This window comes from Ammodytes marinus (genome assembly GCF_949987685.1).
Source record: "Ammodytes marinus genome assembly, chromosome: 3".
In the NCBI taxonomy this organism is placed as follows: Eukaryota; Metazoa; Chordata; class Actinopteri; order Uranoscopiformes; family Ammodytidae; genus Ammodytes; species Ammodytes marinus.
The window spans coordinates 29976608-29999576 of NC_137232.1; the positions used below are offsets into that span (position 1 = coordinate 29976608).

At 41.5% G+C, this 22969-nt stretch overlaps 2 protein-coding genes across 2 annotated transcripts; one reads left to right on the forward strand and one right to left on the reverse strand.

Moving 5' to 3' along the window:
* Nucleotides 1-96: 96 nt before the first annotated feature.
* Nucleotides 97-17420, forward strand: vmp1 (vacuole membrane protein 1). The gene is made up of 12 exons (XM_080025104.1): nt 97-235; nt 706-814; nt 1187-1319; nt 1603-1693; nt 2219-2329; nt 7393-7557; nt 8070-8201; nt 9948-10028; nt 10179-10295; nt 13901-13962; nt 15695-15794; nt 16360-17420. The coding sequence occupies exons 2-12, from the start codon at nt 730-732 to the stop codon at nt 16501-16503; spliced, it is 1221 nt and encodes a 406-aa protein (XP_079881230.1). The 5' UTR covers nt 97-235; nt 706-729; the 3' UTR covers nt 16504-17420.
* A 1017-nt stretch (nt 17421-18437) lies between these two features.
* Nucleotides 18438-22748, reverse strand: tubd1 (tubulin, delta 1; the record flags this gene model as incomplete). Its single annotated transcript, XM_080024842.1, has 8 exons — nt 22499-22748; nt 22261-22408; nt 21387-21603; nt 20554-20785; nt 19553-19717; nt 19322-19450; nt 18650-18833; nt 18438-18549 (listed from the first exon to the last, which is right to left on the reverse strand). The coding sequence occupies exons 1-8, from the start codon at nt 22647-22649 to the stop codon at nt 18438-18440; spliced, it is 1338 nt and encodes a 445-aa protein (XP_079880968.1). The 5' UTR covers nt 22650-22748.
* Nucleotides 22749-22969: the final 221 nt, after the last annotated feature.

A 22969-nucleotide genomic window follows, 5' to 3' on the forward strand; every position in this document is an offset into this window, starting at 1 on the left:
TTGCTATACTGGGTTAATTACACATTCGTTTGAAAGAGGTGATATACGTCTCAACAGCACGGTGATTTTACTTTGAAACTTCCAACGTTTGTTTCCGGGTGAAGAGTAAAGGAAAGAGGCACGTCTGTCATTTAATTTTAACAAACAACGCTCTGTTTCTTCTCTTTATAGCGTACATTTTCTCATTACTACACTAGCACAGCGACAAGGAACATTTTTACATTTCTCCCTACAAGTAAGGCCTCTCGTTATTGATTATAAAACAAATATTTTGATGTAGAGACTGCCAACGTCCCTAGCTTAGCTATTAGCGTGTTGGCTAACCGGTTAGCATTTAGAGGATGATGGTGTACACGTATTTGTCATCATATCTTATTACAAATTGACCTACAGAGAGGACGGCTATTTGTGTTCAATGTTTGGGATATTGTCGCGAGGGGGTCTGTGTTTACTTACTTCTTATTGCTTTGTATATGATATTTTTTCTATCTGTAAGCACCACATCATGTGAATGTCAGCCCGGGCATGTAGACGAAATGTTCGTTATAACGATCTTATGTTGTATATTGCCCAAGAGCTGTTGATAAGGATTTCATCACTTGTGGGAGTCCCGCTCACACTGTCGCGTTATCTTCGGTCAATGAGAAGCGGTGACGGCGCTCTTGAACGGGACACACAATAGTTGTAATTTTTCTTTCGTCTCAGACTGCCTGATCTGCTAAACCCTTGATGGACATGGCAGCCAATGGAGCGAGTTGCGAACAGCCTCAGAAACGCGCAGGAGCCAAGGACAAACGGAATGGCAAGTCTACAGGTTGGTTTTTTAAACTTTTCTTTTTATAATGTACAGCACAGAGAAGTTAACGCTCAGCTCTGACGTGTCTCCAGTCCCCCCCTCTCTGTAATGTTTAGATTGCGTAATCTCTGATGACACAGACTGATAAGTAGCTACCGCCACTTGGTTTGAACAAGTCAATGAAAAAAAAACACTCAAGCTGAATTATTTAAGGTGGCTCTAGGTCTGTTTTCAGGTGCAAACAACAACTAGAGCAAGGACAAAACCAGACCTGTTTATTTCATGTGTATATCATGTCTTTAGCATCCCCAACTCAACAGCATATAAGTATTGATGTAGATACGGGTGTTGCAGTGTTACAAGGTGATTGTATTTGTGTTTGTTCCGCAGACTTCTCAGTAAGAGAGAGGCGGCAGAAGGATAAGGAGGATCGCCTCTCCTTGGTGGTGTGGAGGAGGCCTGTCACCACATTGCATTACTTCCTCCTGGAAACACTCATCAAGCTAAAGGAATTGACGTTGAAGTAAGAAGTTAAACAGGTTTCGCTAGTGTGAGATGTTTGTTCACTGCTGCGGTTGGGATGTTGGTGTGTGCGTGTGTGCGCTTGTGACCTTTTGTCCTACTAAGTTTTTCTTGTGACACCAATTGGTAAAGCATTGATACCCTCTGACCTAAAGAATTGGGTTTAAAAAGGAACATATCTGTCCCTCAAAAGCTGGAGACCCCCCCCACCCTTGCCTTTCTAGTTTGTATGTTAGGAACAAGTTTAATTATTGACATTTTGTTTTCCTTCCCGTCCTGTTCAGGCTTTGGCAACGACGAGGCACAGTGTTCTTAGTTTTGGTGTTATGTTCTCTGTTATCCATCGCCTACTCCACGGAGGGAACACACCAAAAAGTAAGCCTTGACTGAATTGTTTGTGTCGGTAACTGATGTTAATAATCAACACATTGCTCCTTATCCACCTCAAAACTTTCCTAGCCAAAAGCTTGTGTCAGGAGATAATGAGGTCTGCACTGTTGTCAAGCAACCTTTGATCATACAGTCATTTGGCTGAAGGTTTCGTTTACAGATTCCTGTGTGCACTGGTCTGTTACAGGTCAGCTAAAAGATCACCAGTCTTTCATAACATCTTCCTAGTTTATTCACATTTGTAATGAACTAGTATTTATCTCGTAATATGATCATTTAGGGTCTGCCATGAAATTCAAATGGAAATTTAAAAAAAATCTAATACAACGCTGATATTGATTAAGTGGGGAGATTATATTTTGAATACAAGTGAGGAAGAAAGTGTACTAAATAATATGAATATATTCATTTTTGTCCTTGACCAACAATGAAAAAATGTCTCAATTCAATGAGCATTTCCCGTATACTCTGCCTCCTTAACCTTTTTTATTTGAATGTCTTCACCTCCAGCATGTTGAGTACCTGGAGAAGAGGTTCCTATGGTGTGCCTACTGGGTAGGCCTTGGGATCCTGTCCTCAGTTGGCCTTGGGACTGGCCTGCACACCTTCCTCCTCTATCTGGTAAGGGATATTTTTTTAATGTTTACAGCAGTGTTCACGTCACATCAGTTACCAACCTGATTAGTACAGAATACAGAGAAACTCCCAGACAGTCTACACAGATGATTATCTCCAGTTAGAATAAACATATTTAAATGCTCAGCCAACATTGTTACATATAACAGTATTACAATAGGAACAAATCCACCTTACTTGGTGGGTGTGATGAAAAATTGCAGTTTAATGAGCAACAAATCCACCTTACTTGGTGGGTGTGATGAAAAATTGCAGTTTAATGAGCAACATGTAGGTACACAAAGCACACACAGTAAATGGATGTAAGTTTCCACTGACACCACATTTAGATCCAATCATCTGCAGTTGTGATGATACCTGTTAGTACATTTACATGTTCCTGGGGAAAAACTGCCTCATCCGGCCCACATGCGGTCCATATCTCAACAGTCAAAAGGTGGTAAAATGATAATGGCTGTAAAGGGAAACTGGCAAGCATCATTATCTGGTATGCTGTATTCGTAAGCATGGCTAAGAAAGACCTTTGCTTTTCTAAAATTTCAGTTTTTCCCCCCCCCCCTGATGTAAATTACACTTAATTTACCCACAACTCTCTCTCTTCCGGATATACCCAAATAATTAGCATAAAACTCCTACTTTATTCAAAGCCAATTTGTGTATATCCCTGTAGTTTCCAGAAGATGGCGCCATACTGTACAGTGCCTTGCAAAAGTATTCATACCCCCTGAACTTTTCCACATTTTGTTAAATTACAACCACACAGGTTAATTTATTATATTGGGATTTTATGTGATAGACCAACACAAAGTGACGCATAATTGTGAAGTGGAATGAAAATGAAATATGTTTTACAATTTTTTTTATAAATGAAAAACTGAAAAGTGTAGCGTGCAAAAGTATTCAGCCCCCTGAGTCAATATGTTGTAGAACCACCTATCACTGCAATTACAGCTTTGCACATCTACAGACTGGCATTATTGCCCATTCTTCTTTGCAAAATAGCTCGAGCTTCAGATTCAGCATCAGATTGGATGGAAAGCATCTGTGAACAGCAATTTTCAAGTCTTTCTAGATATTCTCAATTGTATTTAGGTCTGGACTTTGACTGGGCCATTCTAACACATGACTATGCTTTGATCTAAACCATTCCATTGTAAATCTGGCTGTATGTTGAGGGTAGTTTTCCTTCTGCAAGGTGAATCTACACCCAGTCTCAGCTCTCTTGCAGACTCTAACAGGTTTTCTGCCCTGTATTTGGCTCCATCCATCTTCCAAACAACTCCAACCAGCTTCCCTGTCCCTGCTGAAGAAAAGCATCACCACAGCATGATGCTGCCACCACCATATTTCACGGTAGGGAAGGTGTGTTCAGGGTGATGTGCAGTGTTAGTTTTCTGCCACATAATGCATTTTGCATTAAGGCCAAAAACTTCAAGTTTGGTCTCATCTGACTATGCTGTGTCCCCCGAATGGCTTGTGGCAAGGGTTTGAGGATGGTGCTCTGGTTAGAGACCAACATTTTAGTTTTTGGCAAAATGCAATGTGTGGTGGAAAACTAACACTGCACATCCCCCTGAACGTACCATCCCCACTATGAAACATGGTGGTGGCAGCAACATGCTTTGGGGGTCCTTTTCTGCAGCAGGGACGGGGAAGCTGGTTAGAGTTGAAGGGAAGATGGATGGAGCCAAATACATGGCAGAAAACCTGTTAGAGTCTGCAAAAGACTTGAGGCTGGGGCGGAGGTTCACCTTCCAGCAGGACAACTACCCTAAACATACAGCCAGATCTACAATTGAATGGTTTAGATCAAAGCATATTCATGTGTTAGAATGGCCCAGTCAATGTTCAGACCTAAATACAATTGAGAATATCTGGAAAGACTTGAACATTGCTGTTCACAGACGCTTTCCATCCAACCTGACGCAGAATCTGAAGCTCAAGCTATTTTGCAAAGAAGAATGGGCAATAATGTCAGTCTGTAGATGTACAAAGCTGGTGGAGACATAGATTTGGAGCTGTAATTGCAGAGATAGGTGGTTCTACAACATATTGACTCAGGGGGGCTGAATACTTATGCACGCCACATTTTTCAGTTTTTTATTTATAAAAAATATTGTAAAACATATTTAATTTTCATTCCACTTCACAATTGTGCGTCACTGTGTGTTGGTCTATCACATAAAATCCCAATTTAATAAATTAACCTGTGTGGTTGTAATTTAACAAAATGTGGAAAAGTTCAGGGGGTATGAATACTTTTGCAAGGCACTGTATATTCACTCTCTTCTACTTGTTTCATTTTGCCACCCTTCTGTACACAACTAACCAAATCAGGCAGTCACAGAATGTCTGTATGACTGATTCACCAAAATGTGTGTCATTTGTCTTGGTCGTGGTTAAAAAAAGCAGAATTTAGCTACATGAAAGAGAGGAAGAAATTCTGAAACATCGTCTGATTTCGGCTGATGATGTGGCTTCTGTTGTGTAGAACGTGCTGATGTGGGCCAGCTGAGTCAGCTATTTCCATTATAATGAAACAATGGAAAAAGATGTAACTGTAACCTTCCTGTTTTTCCGAGCTGATGTCTACTCCTTCCATTAATGCTTTAAAGCTCACATGATGTTTTATAGTTACCACATTTGCTATTGGATTGTAGACACTTAAAGACACTTTTTTTCATAGCGACTTCCCTTTGTGTCTCATGAACACGTGATGGCCATCTAGAGGCTTTTCTGATCAAGTCTATCTCCTATGTGTCTCAACCTGACGTTGCACACTTGAAAATGATTAAAACCTTAATCTTACAGAATACAATGGAAATCAGCCATCCCAATAATTTGAGTAGTACCTCCCAGTCTTTCAAAGCATTTTTCTTTTTATGCTTCATATTTCAGCAGGACATTATTTTATTTGGACACTTTTGTTTGAACCCCTTCTTTTGAAAGTTAGGAAGATCCTACTTCTGTAAGTCTCATCAGCCATTGGAGGTGTAGCCTGAGGGATTCCCCACTATGGCCAAACATACTAGAATGTAGTGTTATGTATGTGCATTGCCCTTTAATTGACTATTATCTTTAGTCATTATTAATTGACCATAGATACAATACTTTCAACAGCATGTTGAACGGGGTTGTAATTGTTGGGAAAAGCTTTTTGCATGGCTTGAAGTGGTTCAGCTCTCTTGCCTTCTCCTGGCTACCCAGGCATCCTTCATCTTATTCCCCTTGTTTATATCCCAACCTCATCTTCTTGGAGCATCTGCTTCTCTCTAGCTTCCATATTAGATACACTTATACCATGTAAAACCCTCCCAATCAAATTGAATTATAATAGTTAGCACACCTCTCTACTGAAAAGGGTGTTAGTCATTCAAAAGTTGATACTTGGACGGACACGGTCTGTCAAGCTGCCAATGATGTCCAGCACTTTGTGTCATTTTGGTTTCTTATCCCAATCCGCTGCATCCACAGAACCTTGCAAAGCATCGCTCAAATCCTGCGACCAGCTGTTCTTGTTCACATGATGTAAGCCTTCTGCTCATAAGAAGACTATTTCCTATTCACAGACCAACAGCTCCTATCACTACTGCCTACTCGGTGTTGATGTCAGCCATAGGCAGGAAACTCCCGGTTTTCATTTTGAAGGGGGAAAAAAAAACACATCTCCCACCACCAGCAGAGTTACTCCACCTCAACCCAGACGCATTAATAGATAGCCCCATAGAGAGCATGAAGTCATTGTGCTCATGGGAAAGGGGATTCACTCACCACCAGTATGATGTTATGATTCATTGTGATGTTTTGGGAGTCATTGCTTATATATTCTTGCTTGTACTTGTAGATGTGCATATTTGATCAAATCACCAAGCCATGATGATCCACCACATTGTCCACCAATCTCTTTTGGTTTTAGAACAGGATTTTTGGTCTATTAGTGTCCAGTCTCTCATTAATTCTGTAATTCACAGAGGATGTCGACTCACTTTGCGAGCTGCATGCCACTATAAAGTAAGAACTTGAGCTCCACCAACACAATTTATTTTTACTTTTGAAAAATAATAGTTGGATTTCCCCAGAATTTAGCACTTTTTATGAACAACTCCCAAGGTCAAAATGTGAAAGCAGATTGCCGTAAAATTTGCTGAGCTCATTCATGCTGCTAAGAGGATAAAGCCTTTTTTAATGACCCCGTGGGCCTTTCTGCTGTGTCACCTTTCCAAAAAACTTCACATATCTACCCCACTACCGGTAAGGCTCTCATAACAGAACATTTGGCAGTCATTTCATTTGATGGTTACTTGATGAAATCCACTTACTAAATGGTTACTGAGCAAATAAGTGGTCTTCTGCCTTGTATGCAAATAGTTCTGATGTGCTTTCTTCACTGCGCTGAGTTCACTGGAGGGCCACTGGATGTCTATCTGTCACAATTTGGTTTACAGAGTTTGAATCACAGCTTAGTTTCTTCTTGCCGACTTGTCTTGTCATGAAGATGTGCCAGTCATTTTGAAACAGAGCGTGTTTTGTAAACTTAAAGAAGCCTCCTGTGTGCTCTTACTCAGCGTGCGGTGGAGACTTGCTGTGGGGGAGCATTCACAGTCAACGCAGAATAATTGTGCGCTGTCAATCTACTGTCAGTGTTGCCTGTATCACCTTAAGCAGGCATAATGGAATAGCTGTGTTGTATTCACAGGTGTGGGGCCAAGTGTAATTGAAGCCAGGTGGCTCGGCCTAACCAGACAGCTTCAAAATGATAAAGGATGATAAACCTAACTGTCAGGGAGACTGTGACTCAGCTACTGTTGCCGTGTGTCTGTAACTTTGGGCAGATAACTGTAAGCTCACGATCGGTGTTTAACCATACAACAGCAGGTTATACAAATACTTATACTGAGAAGTGTTCCTAAACAATTTTTTCACCAATCAATGAGGGTATACTAAAAACGTATGACCTATGATAATTGCATGTGTTGGTCTGCCTCCCACTGGCTTCCAGTCCATCAAAGGAGCTCATTCCTAACCATCTTTCCCTATCTCTCCCTTAGGGTCCTCACATAGCATCAGTAACCCTGGCAGCATACGAGTGTGGCTCCACAGACTTCCCAGAGCCTCCGTACCCAGACCAGATTGTCTGTCCTGACGGAGGACTAGAGGGAAGCATCACTCTCTTCTCAATCATGTCAAAGGTCCGCCTGGAGGCCTGCATGTGGGTGAGTTGTAGTTTGAATAAAGAGACAATACAGTGATCCGCACTGGAAAAATGGCAAGAATGTTGGCAGCACAAGCAGTGGGTGGCACTCTGACAGCTGGAAACCAAGAATTGGGTCTCCAATCATGCCAGTGCACAAACGATAGAATGTTATTACAACTTAAAAAGGCTTTTCTGGTATCTTATTCTCAGCCCCAAGGTATGTGTTAATTAATTTACACAAAGCAGTTGTGGTAAACAAATTCAGGTGTGTGTGTGTGTGTGTGTGTGTGTGTGTGTGTGTGTGTGTGTGTGTGTGTGTGTGTGTGTGTGTGTGTGTGTGTGTGTGTGTGTGTGTGTGTGTGTGTGTGTGTGTGTGTGTGTGTGTGTGTGTGTGTGTGTGTGTGTGTGTGTGTGTGTGTGTGTGTGTGTGTGTGTGTGTGTGTGTGTGTGTGTGTGTGTGTGTGTGTGTGTGTGTGTGTGTGTGTGTGTTAAAGAAGTACTGAATTTAACATGGACTATGTTTTGGTGTAGGGGGCAGGCACTGCCATCGGAGAGCTGCCTCCATATTTCATGGCCAGAGCGGCGCGTCAGTCAGGAGCTGATCCAGATGATGAAGACTACGAGGAGTTTGAGGAGATGCTGGAGCAGGCAGAGGGCGCTCAGGTCTGAGTTGCACACAAACTTTTCTTTTGCAGGACTTATACATTGGCACATACTGTTAATACAAAGAATCATTTGTGTAAAGATTTAAGGAACATTACCTACCTCTGATGCGCTTTTCATTTGAGTTGTGGTGGCAAATTGGAAACCTTAACGTATGGTGTATAATTTTTTACTTCATTTAATTAAAGCAGAAAATAGGTTAATTCTTGTCCTCCCAAATTTGCCATATTTGAACAGAAAGGTAGAACAGGGTCAAGCATGCCTTCCATTGAAAACACACAGCAACTACACTGAACATTGAAGAAACAATCCCTCAGTTTGGTTCCATATTAAGATAGGTGTTAGATATTTACACTTTGTCAGCCCACCCAATATGATCATGTCTGATTTGTCCTCATCCTTATAATGCACAACTGACCATGGAGCCACTGTCCAGTGATTGGTCTTAAAGTACCATGTGACTTCGGTGAAGTCCTCCTCCCCCACCCTTACACTTCCAGTAAATCTGTCTGTTTGTGGGTGAGTCACCCTGAGCACAGCTCCCCCTTTAATCATCCCTCGGGCTTCACTCCCTCCCTCCTTCACTCTTTTCACCGGCCTCTAATTTGAATGACAGACAGCTCTTTCAGGAACCAACTGCACATGACTGGAGTCGGCCGAGATTTGATGCTGAGTCAGCAGAACTTGAACAGAGAATTTGTGTACATCGTCTCTGTCACATATTCTCCCTTCAGTGGTTCTGGGCTAAGGGGGCTGAAGAGGGCTAACCACACATCACATGTCTTTCATCATTGGGAATGTGTTCAGGATGTAGCCACACATGCGTTGTCTTAGCTTTTCTAAGCAACAATCTCTTTCACGAGTCAAAGCTCTTTTGTTTAGACTGGAGGAACACATGCTTCATGGGAATGCGTGTCACAGTGTTCAAAGACAAAGCCGTCACTTAGAGGTGTTTTTTGTTCATTTTATCCACAGCGAACACCTTTTGCTTTAAACTGTATTATCAATTCAAGAAATACAGGAAGGTGTCAAGACATCCTCATTAGTAGTGCCACAGAATATTTTGTACTAAAGAGTCTGACACTTCACATCACTAGCAAGGGGAAAAAGCACATACAATACTGAAACAAACTTGAAAAAAAATCAGATCTTGTCACTTGGACGTCTCTATTAGGGCTATTGTGACATCTTCATGAGGGGATCAAGATTCTCAATGAACATATATGCACAGCAAATATTGACTACAAGAAGTGTTGTTGAGGTAAAAACTTATATGCATTTGAAATGCAAATTAGTTAGACTAAACTTAAATATAAATTGCTTTCAAATTTGACATTGATGAGACGCCAGCACTCTAAACTGCCTCCTAATCTCCTTCCCGCATTGGCTTCACCAGGTAACCACAGACATTTCACCCCCGCAAGTCGTCAAAACAAAAAAACATATATCTTTCAGTGCCCAGAAATAGCAGATATATTTTACCGGAGTACACTCACCAAGGCTCTCATTTCTTGAAATAACATCGCAGACACTTTAGTTTGGTTAAAAACCCACACATGTGCGAGAAGTAGACAGCGGTTATTTTAAGGAAAGAATAAAAGGGAGATATGTATTTAGAGACACCCATGTATTTAAAAGAAATTGTGTTGCAGTGTAGTATAGTACAAAGCAAGTAAGAGTAAGGGAAAACCCATTCATATCTGACAGCACTGATGTTTTTTTTGTTGTTTTTTTAATCTCTTGCAGGATTTTGTCACAAGAGCAAAACTGGGAGTCCAGCATATGGTGCAGAAAGTGGGATTTTTCGGGATCTTGGCTTGTGCCTCTGTAAGTTAAAACTTATTGGAGGTCGTTTATCAAATCAATGCAATTTCTATATACATGCATGATCCAAAATGTATGTCGTATTTGAGATTTCCTCATTTGAACAAACATTAATCATTATGGATGAAAATGTGTGTGTGTGTGTTTTTTCAGATCCCTAATCCTCTCTTTGACCTGGCTGGAATAACTTGTGGCCATTTCCTTGTTCCCTTCTGGACCTTCTTTGGAGCGACTCTAATTGGGAAAGCCATCATCAAGATGCATATACAGGTCGGTGGCTCAACTAAAAGGTTAAAGCAGAGGCGGTTAGAAACTATCAAAAAGACCTCAAGTAACACCAGGTTTTCTGCAGCGGTTAAACCAAACCATACAGGCAGCACATACCATACACGTATGGGCAGAGATTTGTGTCAGTAGAACTTGAATTTGAATTGATAGAACTTGAATTTGAATTGATCGACTTGAATAGGAATTGATCAACCTGCATTTGAATTATTGATACTTGAATTCGAATTTATACACTTGAATATGAATTATCCATTTGAATTTGAATTAATTGTACTTGAATCTGAATTTTATTTACTTGAATCTGAATCAGTTAATATTCCAAATGACTTTCAAATAAAAATTCAAAATTCAAGTTTTCAAATTCAAGTAGAAAAAATTCAAGTAGAAAAAATTCAAGTAGAAAAAATTCAAGTTGAAAAAATTCAAGTAGAAAAAATTCAAGTTGAAAAAATTCAAGTAGAAAAAATTCAAGTTGAAAAAATTCAAGTAAAAATGTGCACATCCGGTTTCTTTGAGGAAGAGCAATCGAGTGCAGATCTCTGATCCTAGGCTACAGCGTCTGGCCGGTGACCGTTATTTAACGTTCAGGAAATATAAAGTCATACATTAATTTGTTTAATCATCGTCTGTGTTTTTGACCTCTTGTTTTATAATCGAAGTATCTTTTAGAACACTAATCACGTTTCAGTAATGAAAGGTAGTTATAATATCGCCAATAAGCTATATCAATGAAAACAGACGGTCAAACAGCGTCCAAATGAGCTAAAATCCTAAATACAATAAACAGTAACATGGCAAACTTATTTATAGATAAGCTAATTGATTATTTATTAATTTTTTCACATGTTTAGAGACGGAGGATTCCTCCGACGCTCTCTGTCCGGCTTATCAGACAGCACTCAGCTGTCAGTCTCCACTAGCCTATCTGACTGTCATCACTCATTTCACTTAGTAGCCTAATTCTAATAGCCTATTGTTAGGTATTTATCTTCACGCCTATTTATTGTAGCCTAAGTGTTTATGCATGACTGCACGTACAGTTGTCAGATCTCGAACAGTTGAAATAAATTAGGCCTAGACCTATTGGGTTTGAAAGGGCATCGTTTATAGCAGCGTTACTCATAGCGCGGCTCGCCAAGCCTCTATGTGCGGCTTGCATGGCAGTACAACTGCCTTTTTAAAAAAAGGGTCCTATGTTCCCCGTTTTTCCAAAAAAGGGTCCTATGTTCCCCGGTGGTTCATGCGCCGTAGCTGGGGGCAGAGCCGCTCCAGCCCTGCCCGACTCGCTGACTCTCCCCGCGGGGAGAAGCTCAGTGATGCCCGGCGCAGTCGCCTTCTCGACCGAGCGAACCTACAAGCGGCCGCCCCCCGCCACATCTGCCTTTTCAGTCCAGAGATTCGACTATTCGGCGGCCGTGCGGGGCAATTGTAGCCAACTTATTCCTGTCGGGTTTTAATTAGAACACAGCGCTGTGTCGCAAGACTGACTGCGTGCCTATAGAGAACATGTAGGCATAATGTGAGGGGAGACAGCCGCTTCCCTCTGTGAGATTCTATCTAGCAAACAAAGTTACAATGAATCAATCACCACCGTCACGGACAGTGTTTAAATAAAGCTTCTCTTTATTATTATCAATAGAGCTAAGCAAATGGTGAATATTAAGCCTGAGGTGGCATCTGTAAGTGCGCAGTTTGCAATTTATTTTCAGCACCAACTGCAGCTGCAGAAGAATAATAAAAAATCACAATAAATGTGTCGATTCATCTGACACGTCTGATTATAAAACAAGAGGTCAAAAACACAGACGATGATTAAACAAATTAATGTATGACTTTATATTTCCTGAACGTTAAATAACGGTCACCGGCCAGACGCTGTAGCCTAGGATCAGAGATCTGCACTCGATTGCTCTTCCTCAAAGAAACCGGATGTGCACATTTTTACTTGAATTTTTTCAACTTGAATTTTTTCTACTTGAATTTTTTCAACTTGAATTTTTTCTACTTGAATTTTTTCAACTTGAATTTTTTCTACTTGAATTTTTTCAACTTGAATTTTTTCTACTTGAATTTTTTCTACTTGAATTTTTTCTACTTGAATTTGAAAACTTGAATTTTGAATTTTTATTTGAAAGTCATTTGGAATATTAACTGATTCAGATTCAAGTAAATAAAATTCAGATTCAAGTACAATTAATTCAAATTCAAATGGATAATTCATATTCAAGTGTATAAATTCGAATTCAAGTATCAATAATTCAAATGCAGGTTGATCAATTCCTATTCAAGTTGATCAATTCAAATTCAAGTTCTATCAATTCGAATTCAAGTTCTACTGACACAAATCTCTGCCCATACACACGCAGCGTCTTGGCTTCAAATATGACTAAACATTTTTCTTTCATGTCAACCCAATTCTCTGTCCACATCGTAATAATGCATGTAAAAAAAAAATCACTCTTAAGAAAAAAGAGGGAATGCACCGCTGATTCACTTTGAACCAACCCGCACTACCTCAGAACCTGTGGGGGAGCTGAGATCAGACCTAGTGCTTAGATCATGAGTCGGTGGTGGCTGTGAGAAACTCCTAATTGTGCACTCATTCTAACTGAACTATTTCTGACTGGTGCTGCTCTTGTCCTTTTGGGGATTCCTTTATCCTTGTTTTAGTTGCAGGATTCATCCAGACCATATAAACAGGCTCCAGATGAAAGGAGGGATGCTTTTAACAAGTCTTAAACAAGAGTTTTGATTTTTTTTTAAATCCATCAGATTTAAAAAGAAAGAAGTAAGAAGTTAATTGCGTAGTGTATTGTTGAGTCTGCCACACCAGTGACTAATATAAACCTAACCTATACTAAGAGAGTCTGAGTGTGTATGAGTCGCTGGGAGTCTTTAACAAACTAAACCTATCCGTCTCTTGGTGGTACCAGTGGGTGATCTCACTGTGAAAGTTTTCAGACAAAGGGGCTTGTGAGGCAGCAGGAGGTATGGAGGATGTAGGACATGAGAAGGTAGACTGTAAGAAAGAAGGAAATTGAGCAGACTGTAGAGGCTGCAGGGGCAGACTCTATTGTATTGACTTCTTTTTTGTACCTTGAACCTCTTGGACATACACGGGTCATATCCTGTCTGATTTTGTCCAGGGGGCCATGTGTCATGCAGTTTTAAAAGCTGATCAGTTTCAGGACCGGAGAAGTATATTGTGGTTTGCCGCCCCACGCACACTCGGGTGCTTTTCAAACCGCACAAATACCCTAGCAGGGTCTTTAACTGCCAGCTTTAAATGTTGTAATTAGCGTGTCTGTAGATAGTGGCAGATGTGGCCTCAATTTCTCACAGTGCCACTAAAAAAACGCAATATATGTCTATTAATCTATGTTTCCTTAGAGACACTTCATTGTTTTGTTATTAATTGTTTCCCTTTGTGTGTCCTGTAAAACAGTTGTCCTATAATAAAAACGAAAAAGAATGTTGGTGTGTGTGTTGTATACCTCTGCAAGCCTGCATATGAACCATAGATAGATATGAACAGAAAGGGATGGGGTTAAAGTTCATTAATCTTTCTCTCCCTTGTTTTCTTACAGAAACTATTCGTTATCATTACCTTCAGTAAGCACATAGTGGAGCAAATGGTGTCACTCATTGGGTAAGTGTCTCTCTATATTGTGTGTGTGTGTACGTGTACGTGTGTGTGGAATAACTGCATTTATCAGGTATTTGTGAAGTCATCATCTATTCCACTGTGGTTTCATGGTCGGCTATGCATTTGTAAACATTTTCAGATTCATTTCTTTGACCACTGATTAGGGATCCTGCATGAATCAATGCGTTCACTTCACTGCGGGGGGTTTAGGTGCATGCATTTTTCCACACAAAGGGTTTCTCCCCCCCCCGTAAATAACCTCCACATGCAATTCATTTCAGCAGCATTGGTGGTCAGGCATGTGAGGTCCCATCTGAACATGTTGGTCTGACTCACCAAGTTAAGCTTTGACTTGAAATTCCCCAGCAAGGCGAGAAACATTATCATGGACGTAGAAAAACATTCTTTGACTGGTTTAACCAATATCAAATTTAGCCAATTTATCAGAAGTAGAAGAACACACTAATTGTTGGTCTTCAAACAAGATTGGAAATGTTGAAATTGGCTTGAAGTAAAACTATTTTTTTTTTTAAATAATGCCGATAGGCATGAATTGTCATTATGAAAAATGTTTAGTCAGACTTCATGCTGATCTCTTAGAAAAACTGTAATAACATGTCCATAGGAGCTTCTTAATGTTTTTTTTATGGATATGTATTGGTTGTTAAATGACCACTTACATGTATGTAATGTCCAGGTAGGTGGTGATTCCATGTTTGGACATGTTTCTCTTGGATTAAGAATAAAAGGTTCTTTCCCATGAAATTCTCATGGCCCTTGGTGACTCGCTATGATGCGTGCAGACAGTGTTCCAGTGCTGATACAGGATGTTTTTCATGTGTTTGCATGTAAAGTGGGTGAGATAACAAGAATGAGTCAGTCAAAACTAGTGAGGATTATTTGAAATCAGCAATTACCCACTTCCCTTTTGGTGTTTTCTCAAGTAAATTGTCTAAATTCAGTAGCTTAGTCTAGCCTAGTCTTGACAACCTGTTTATGTCCTGACCAGGGAGAGAAGGGAAGGCTGCAGTGTATTTTTCTTTCCGTGGTAATGATAAGTTCTGCATCATGTAGGGATCCCTCTTCACCGTACCACTGCTGACCGAATGGTAAAAGTACAGCACCTTCGCCACTACATGACATGAATTGATAAAATGGTATCCATTACGATTGCCCCCCCCCCCCCCCCCCCCCCCGGTGAGCTAATCCACACGGCCTAATAAGGGCACGCGCACGCCCTGATTGGATGTCTTTTCCACCCCGAAAGGCAGCAATAGTGGTAAAGGTGATGACATCATGTCGAGTCACTTCCTGATTCAAGGGGCTGACACAGGCTCCTATAGAGGGCTGAGGAGTATAAGAGGAGGGCTGAGGAGTTTGTGCTTCAGTCCTCTCTGCTGCCTGCTCCTGCTCACAGCACTAAGTAGAGATGGTGGAAGCTCCATGGAGGGTCCTCACATGAGGACAAGGCCAGCTGTTAGAGGGGATGCGGCTTGACTGGTGGATCAGTAGGGGCCTCTGCTAGTGTTCTGGGAAAAGAGAAGCCTTCATGAGCTGCACTTTGAGGCTCTTACAGGGAATGAGTGTTCAGATTCTAAAGCTTCAGCTCTGGGCTCCATGTGAAAAGAAGGGTGCTGAAAGGGTAAGTGAATTAATGTTCTTTCTCCCTGTCTCTTTTCTCTCTTTTCTTTGCCTTCCTGTTTGGATGAATGCTGGGGGGGCGTGGTGATGTCAGGTCTGTGCCCAGAGTGGGACCATCACTCCAGAAGCCCTTCAGCCAGTACCTGGAGGCACAGAGGAACAAGCTGCACCATGCTGGGTCAAGCGCACCATCGGTAAGAGCAATACATCAATACAAGAGCTTTAATGCTGTTTGTATTTGTTAAGAATTCATAACTATATGTATGGAAGCTTTTTTTGTATTACTCTTGGGGCCTTAACATTTCCAAGACTGTCTAAACACTAGGACCATTTCATCAAATATTGGCAGAAGAATATGGTTATATTAGATATGTGTCTATGGTGGGACATTTAACGGTTGACCAATATAATTGTCAGTGCTCTCTGGTGGACAAACTATGTAACTGAGAAACCATTTCTAAATTACATCTCAAACACATCTTTGGCATTTCTGTAACTGCAATTACTTATTGGCCAACTAACACAGGATTGTTTCCTTCTTTCACTGGTTTTATCCTTAAATCATCATTTATCAATTTATTTGCAACCATACCAATCTCAATATTTCACACCAGAATTCATTGAAAATGAGGGTCACCCCTCAATTGGTCTCTCGAGGATAAATACAAGTTAAATGAAATGAAATGTAATGTCACAGTGTGCTTGTATGGTGGTCATTAACAGCACATGCACCCTTTTTCTTTGTGGGTGTCTTTCTAGGATGAGAACTGGCTGTCGTGGGTGTTTGAGAAGGTGGTGCTGGTCATGGTCTGCTACTTTGTCACTTCCATCGTCAACTCCATGGCTCAGAGCTACGCCAAGCGCCTGCAGCAGCAGAGGCACTCCGAGGAGAAGACCAAGTGATGACAAGACAAAGCAGTACAAACATCCAAGTGACTGTGTTTCTGCTGCTGCCCCCAGCCACTCACAACTTAACAGCAAACCTCACCCCCTCCACCATCCATTCTCAGAGGCTGAACGCTCCAAAAACCAGGCACTATTTGTCGGTGTGTGTGTGTGTGTGTGTATGAGTGAGTGAGTGTGTGTGTGTGTGTGCGTGCTTTTGAGGGTGTGTGTGTGCTGTTTACCGTCTGTCCCTCTTCAGGTTTTGTAGTTCTTCCTCTCATCTCACTCTGTAGGTGTGTGTAGTGCCATTGGTTCTATTGATGATCTTAACTCGTTACTTTAACGTTAAATTAACCCTTTCATTGACCTCAGAAGTAAAGCAGCGGCTCGGTGAGGACTGCTGTGTTCGGGCAGTGCCCATCAGATGCTATGCCTTATGCAAGACGGGAAGGTCTGGCTTCCCTTGAGTATAGTTATTGACTTCTAACACTTGATTTTTATTTAATTTTGTAACATTATGTGTGGATGGATGGATCTCGATTTGTTTGTACAGTGTGCTGCCTAGATAACTGCTAATGGTGGTCTTTCTTGTCAGGATATTATTTTCCTTATGTTTTCATCCTGTTGTTTTTTATTTGTCTCTGGAATTGTTGGTTTAAATTGGTGGAAAAAAAGCAATATCAAACTTAAAACAGTGTGGTATTGATGGTTTGCACATTGTGTAAATATCTTAATCTCTTTTTGACAGTATGCGCGGATGTATTTCTATTCTAATGATCTGTGTGGACATGAGTTGAACCAAAACAGCAACAAAATGGAAAAAAAAAAATATCATTTGTAAAGTGACATTGTACTCTCTGCTAACTAGTCCCATTTCTATTCTGTACATTTAGGTTGAATCTTGAATCAGATCATATATAAAACATGTAAATCATGGCACTTGTTTTGTCATTTTTTTTGTATTCTCCTACAGGACAGCATTCACTTTTTTAAAATGTTCATCCTGATGAGCTTGAGATGTTTAACAAATGTTGTAATTTATTTCACACACCAAGGACCAAATGATTCATTTTCTTTAAGGTAAGTGAACACTTCAGCTCTCAATTTGTTCATTTTACCACTTTCTGGAATTTTTAGAATTGCATCGCAACTCAATTTGCCGTTTTTGTGTACTTGATCTGAATGTTCAGAACCTGATTCAGGATAGTCTGTTTGACCTTTTGAATTCCAAATCCTCCCCGTGCTGCCTGAACCATACAGATTCTGGTGGACCATTCTCCCGCCCCGTCAGCTAGCTTATCAGACTGGTGTTGGCTGTTTTAAAGTTGCACGGCAACAGCGGTCTGTAGGCTGGCTGAAGTTGAGGTTCCTTCAGCATTTCCATCGTGCTGCTTGCTTCATGCCAAGACTGCACGTGTGGATACGACTAGATGTTTTTGAAACAACTCATGTTATGCCGCTCGTCCCAGCTCTGGGAATACTATTATGTATGCAATTAAATTAACAATAAAGTGATGAAAAATAAGTGAACAGATGCCCTTGTCATTTCTTTTTATGTGCAGTTTTGCTGTTCCTAATAATTGCTGTGCACACTTTTCCAACCATCATAGTTAGGCTTTGTTGGCATGGATGCTGAGCTATTCATTTTCCATATCACTTTAAATGCCTCTTGTCAAAGCAGTTGACCAAACAATGTCAAACACAAAGTCCATAATAATAAAATAATTTAATAAAATAGCTCTCACATTTTCCCCTTGAAGAGGCACTGAGTGTGTGTCCTAGTAATAATTTCAGGCCTTTTCACTGCAGACCCTAAAGTCGCGGAATTCGTTTACCGTTCAGTAAACCAAAGAATTGTTTTGTAAACAAGTTGATTAAAAAAATAATTTAAAAAATGCATCTGCAGTGTCCATATACAATCCGATCACAGTCCAAAGGCAAGATGGTGTTTGTCAAGTCTTCCCCAGTTGACTGTAGCTGGAGATCACTTGCTCAAGAGATGTAAAGCTGTCTAGGAAGTCCTCCTCTGAGATCCCAAATTTAATGTACTGGTGGATGTAGGCTCTGTGACAGAGGAAAAGTAAAAGAACAAATACATTTAATGCTGAACAAACCAAAACAACTGAACACTGAGGAGCTATTCTATATCAACCTTAAGACTGACCTGGACGCAAACATGTTCCAGGCTTTTCCCACCATGTTATTCAGAGGTCTGAGCAGAGACTGACTATTACAGACCAGCGTAGCCGATTTCTCATACTTGTTAAAAGGCACAGGGGATTTCCACAGGTTGAAAGCTTCTGCTGACGATAGCCAGGAGGTGTACAGGCCCGGGTCCTCAAAGCAACCTGTGGACAGGACGTAATTCACATATTTTTTCTGTGCTATCTGAGAAGCTGAAATGTTACAAAACGAAAAGCTGTTGATGCTGTTCGCAAGACATAATTGATCAAGTACAATCAATATCTAATTAAAGTGAGTCAGCAATTCTTGAGAATGCTTGTTGTCAAAATCATCGAATATGTCCTTACTATCCGCTACCTGTTGATAATGTGTGTTTGTTGACAAAGAACCTGGTGTTAATACACAGCCTAGCCTCTGTCTATGGGTTTGTAAAAAAAAAAAAGGGGGGGCCCCCGTAGAAAGCAACATGCATGTTAACAGAGCCTACGATGTGTATTAACACTGGATTTTTCCCCAAGTAGAAATAATCACTGATTTCGACAAGAAGTGATCTTGACCAGAAGCATTCCCCAGAATAGCTGACTCCCATCAAGTTTTCCCATTTCAAAAATAAAATAAAAAATCCATTAATTTCCACCATCTCTCATTTCACCTGTGTCTGCGCTGTAGACGTCTTTCCCTCGCAGTATGAGCAGGTTGGCCAGAGAGGTGTTAAAGCTGGCTCCTGTGAGAGTTCTGGTGCGCTCAGAGCCTGCTGGCGTACGCACCTGCCAGTCTATACCTGTGACAGGAAAAAAAAAAACATTATCCTAAAGCAGTGCCTCGTGGTTTTGTAACTGAGGGATTTTCACATGCAGAAACTCAAATTCTGACAGACACTTGCCTTCCTCCATCTTGGTATTGGAGATGAGCATCTGTCGTAAGTGTCTGAGCGGGCCTGGCCAGCTGAAGGTGCTGTAGGCTATGGAGGAGCTAGGCATCTGAGGGACATTGCACACACTGAGCAGCTTGTACTCCGGGTGGCACACAAGGGCGCTCACCAGGTCACCTGATAGCGTGGACGACAGGGAGTAGGGATACAACTCACTGGGATCAGATTACATAATGCAATTAGATTTAGCGTGTGAGGGTTTGACTGACAGGTTTGCTAGTTTAAAGCAATAGTGCGTAACTTTTCATCATCACCATAGAATAAAATATTGCTAGTTAACAATATTGTAGTATACAGGTTTTCATTTACAAAATGTACACTGGTTTCCTACCCGACTTCACTTGAAATGACCTGACTGAGACTTCAATGCCTGGCATGTGTCCTAGAAGGTGATTCTGTGTCTGTTCCTTCCATGTCTTGAAAGTGGGACATTTAGTGTACACATTCTGCTACTTTCCTTTGAAGCAACCTTTCTGAAGAATTTAACCAATGCTCTAATGTTCCCCTGTGTAAACTACGCCTCCAATGATAATCCAGAAAATCCATGGCCTGTGGAATTCTTGCTCTGTCTGTGTGTGTGTGTGTGTGTGCGTGTGTGAGTGAGTTCTGATTAAGTCACTTTCAGGGGCATTAGACCTAAGACTGTTGACGGCGTGTGCAACTGGGGAAAAAAAGCTATGTCCCCAGTCGCTAAAACACGGATTTTTGGTTCAGTGGTTAGGGATAATGTTAGGGTTGGGTTAAGGATGGGATAACGCCCGGATAGGTTAAGGCATGTCCTGGATGTGGTTAGGTTTACGGTAAGTCCCCAGGAAATGTATGTAAAATTATTGTGAGGTCCCCAAAAGTGACATAAGTAAACGTGTGTGTGTGTGTGTGTGTGTGTGTGTGTGTGTGTGTGTGTGTGTGTGTGTGTGTGTGTGTGTGTGTAGGCGTATCCTGGCTTTTCTCACCCAGAGGATTTCTGCTGTAGACTCCATGGGAGTCAGTAGTGAGCGCTGGCTGTAGGACGCTGCCCAGCTGGTGAGAGATTACTCTGTTGACGTCCTTGAAGGAGATGTGTTTGATTTTGAGCAGCTGACTGCAGATCCTGTGCACCGTGTCGTTCTCGTGCACCAGGATGGCGTCTGACAGCTGGTAGAGGTGGGCCAGCGTCAGAACGGAGTTGTAATTCTGGACAATCACCTAATGGGGACAGGTCAAGAAAAATAAATATGAAGTTTTCTCTTTTTTTTAGTATTATTCTTTGATAACATCATAGGCTAGCTGTGATAGCCATCTACCCCATGCTACCACATTATTTGACCGCAATGCTGCAAATTTCAGATGGGCTTCATCAGACCCGCTCCACTGACATGCTCGTGTTATATGTTCCACAAGCCCGGTCTGAGAGAAAGACAGCTTATATAATAGCCTCAGTGCTCCTGACTCCTGGGTCAATTTACAGCAACAAATTAAAATAAATACCTTCATATCCTTTAACACAATTTAGACATATTATCTTAAATCTGCCTAACTCTACCTGGAATTGTTTTAATTAGGCTATATTGTACTTTCACCCATTTCATTTTAATTGCAGCCATTCTTCTTTGCTGTCTAACGGTTTCAATTGTCATTGTCTCTTTATCAGCTTGTTGTGTATTTGCATTGTATAATGTGTATGTATTGTTGTTTTTGCTTTGCACTCGTTTGACTCGACATCATTGCAAATGGAGGGACATCCCACAGTTGATCTCTCGAGTATAAATAAAGGTTAAATGGAAAAAATGAAATGAAATCTCCATACCTCCCCGGTTTCGTATGGCCAGGTGAGGTGGTTGAGGATGAAGGACTTGGGGTAGACGTCTCTGAGACACTGAGTGACGTATGTGCCCACCCCGGAGCCTGTTCCCCCAGCCACGCTCATCACAGCCATGAGCCCAGCCAGCCTATCACAGCGCTCCACCTCCCTCCTCACCAGCTCCTCCACCGCCTCTCTGTGGCCAGGGCCGTGGACACAGTACCTAGTGGACACACACACACACACACACACACACACACACACACACACACACACACACACACACACACACACACACACACACACACACACACACACACACACACACACACACACACACACACACACACACACACACACACACACACACACACACACACACACACACACACACACACACACACACACACACACACACACACACACACACGTTGTCAGCCTTTGTTCCATTTAATTCTCAAACATGCAGTTGTCCTGTATTTGTGTTGTGTTTGTAAGGTCAGCAATTTTGTGAATTTTAAAGCTGAAACAGTTAAATTAATTGATCCACTGTTTTGGCAATCCATTGTTGAACTAATTTAGCTTCAAGCTGAATTGTGAGGATTTGATCAATTCATTTTAAATGAATGCAGCAAAATTTAATGTCTTTGGATTTTGGACCGTTGTTGAATGACCAAAAATGAGGCATTTGAAGACATGGGTTTGGGCTCTGAAATAATGTAATGGAACAATTTGTCAGCAGATCCATCTCCATGATAACAAACCAAGCATGCACTGATGATGTGTTTGAAAGCTCCAGGAAAAATTGACAATTAGTGAGCCTTGAGCTGACATGTTTAGCTCTGCTTCACTGTACTCCTCCTGTCTAAAGTGTCCTCACCCATTAGCCCAGTTGTTTCCAGAGCCCTGCTTCTGGCTGAAGTGTGACGTCTCTCCATACCTCCACCTGCCAGATTTCGCAGCCTTGCCCATACTCTGGTTGATCACTTTGGGCTCCATGTCAACCAGCACCGCCCTGGCTACGAGTTCTGGTTAACAGTACAGGAAGACATGATGACAGGTGAACAGGTGTGCTGTGTGCAGATAAGATTGTATTCAAAAGAGAAGTTTCCTACTACCTCCGTGCATGGTTTGGTGGAAGAAGCGCTCACAGCTGGCTGCGCCGTACTCCCTCCTCTGTCCATCTCGAGCATCGCTACAGAGGATGTCAAACAGCTCGTGACCCACCTGGTTACCGCACTGACCGAGCTGAACTGTTACTATGGACATCGTCCACTCAGGTAAGGAGGACTGGAGCAATCACTTTTTTTCACAAGGATCGATCGTTTTTTCCCCGATCAGAGTAGGACTACGAGAGCGTCCGGTCTGAAATGCACCGGCGCATCCACGCGGTGGGCGAAACGTGTCATGACCGTATCCGTGGAGCTGTCTGCTTCTTGAAGTTTGTGTTTTAAAGCTTGGCCGGTGCCATACTCTGCCGCCATTAGAAGTCAAAACGGCATTTCCGGCTACAACTGTCAACATTTTCAAAATAAAACTCCTTGCCCGAACACCCCCTCCGAAGAAAAGGTAATACATTAATTATTCTA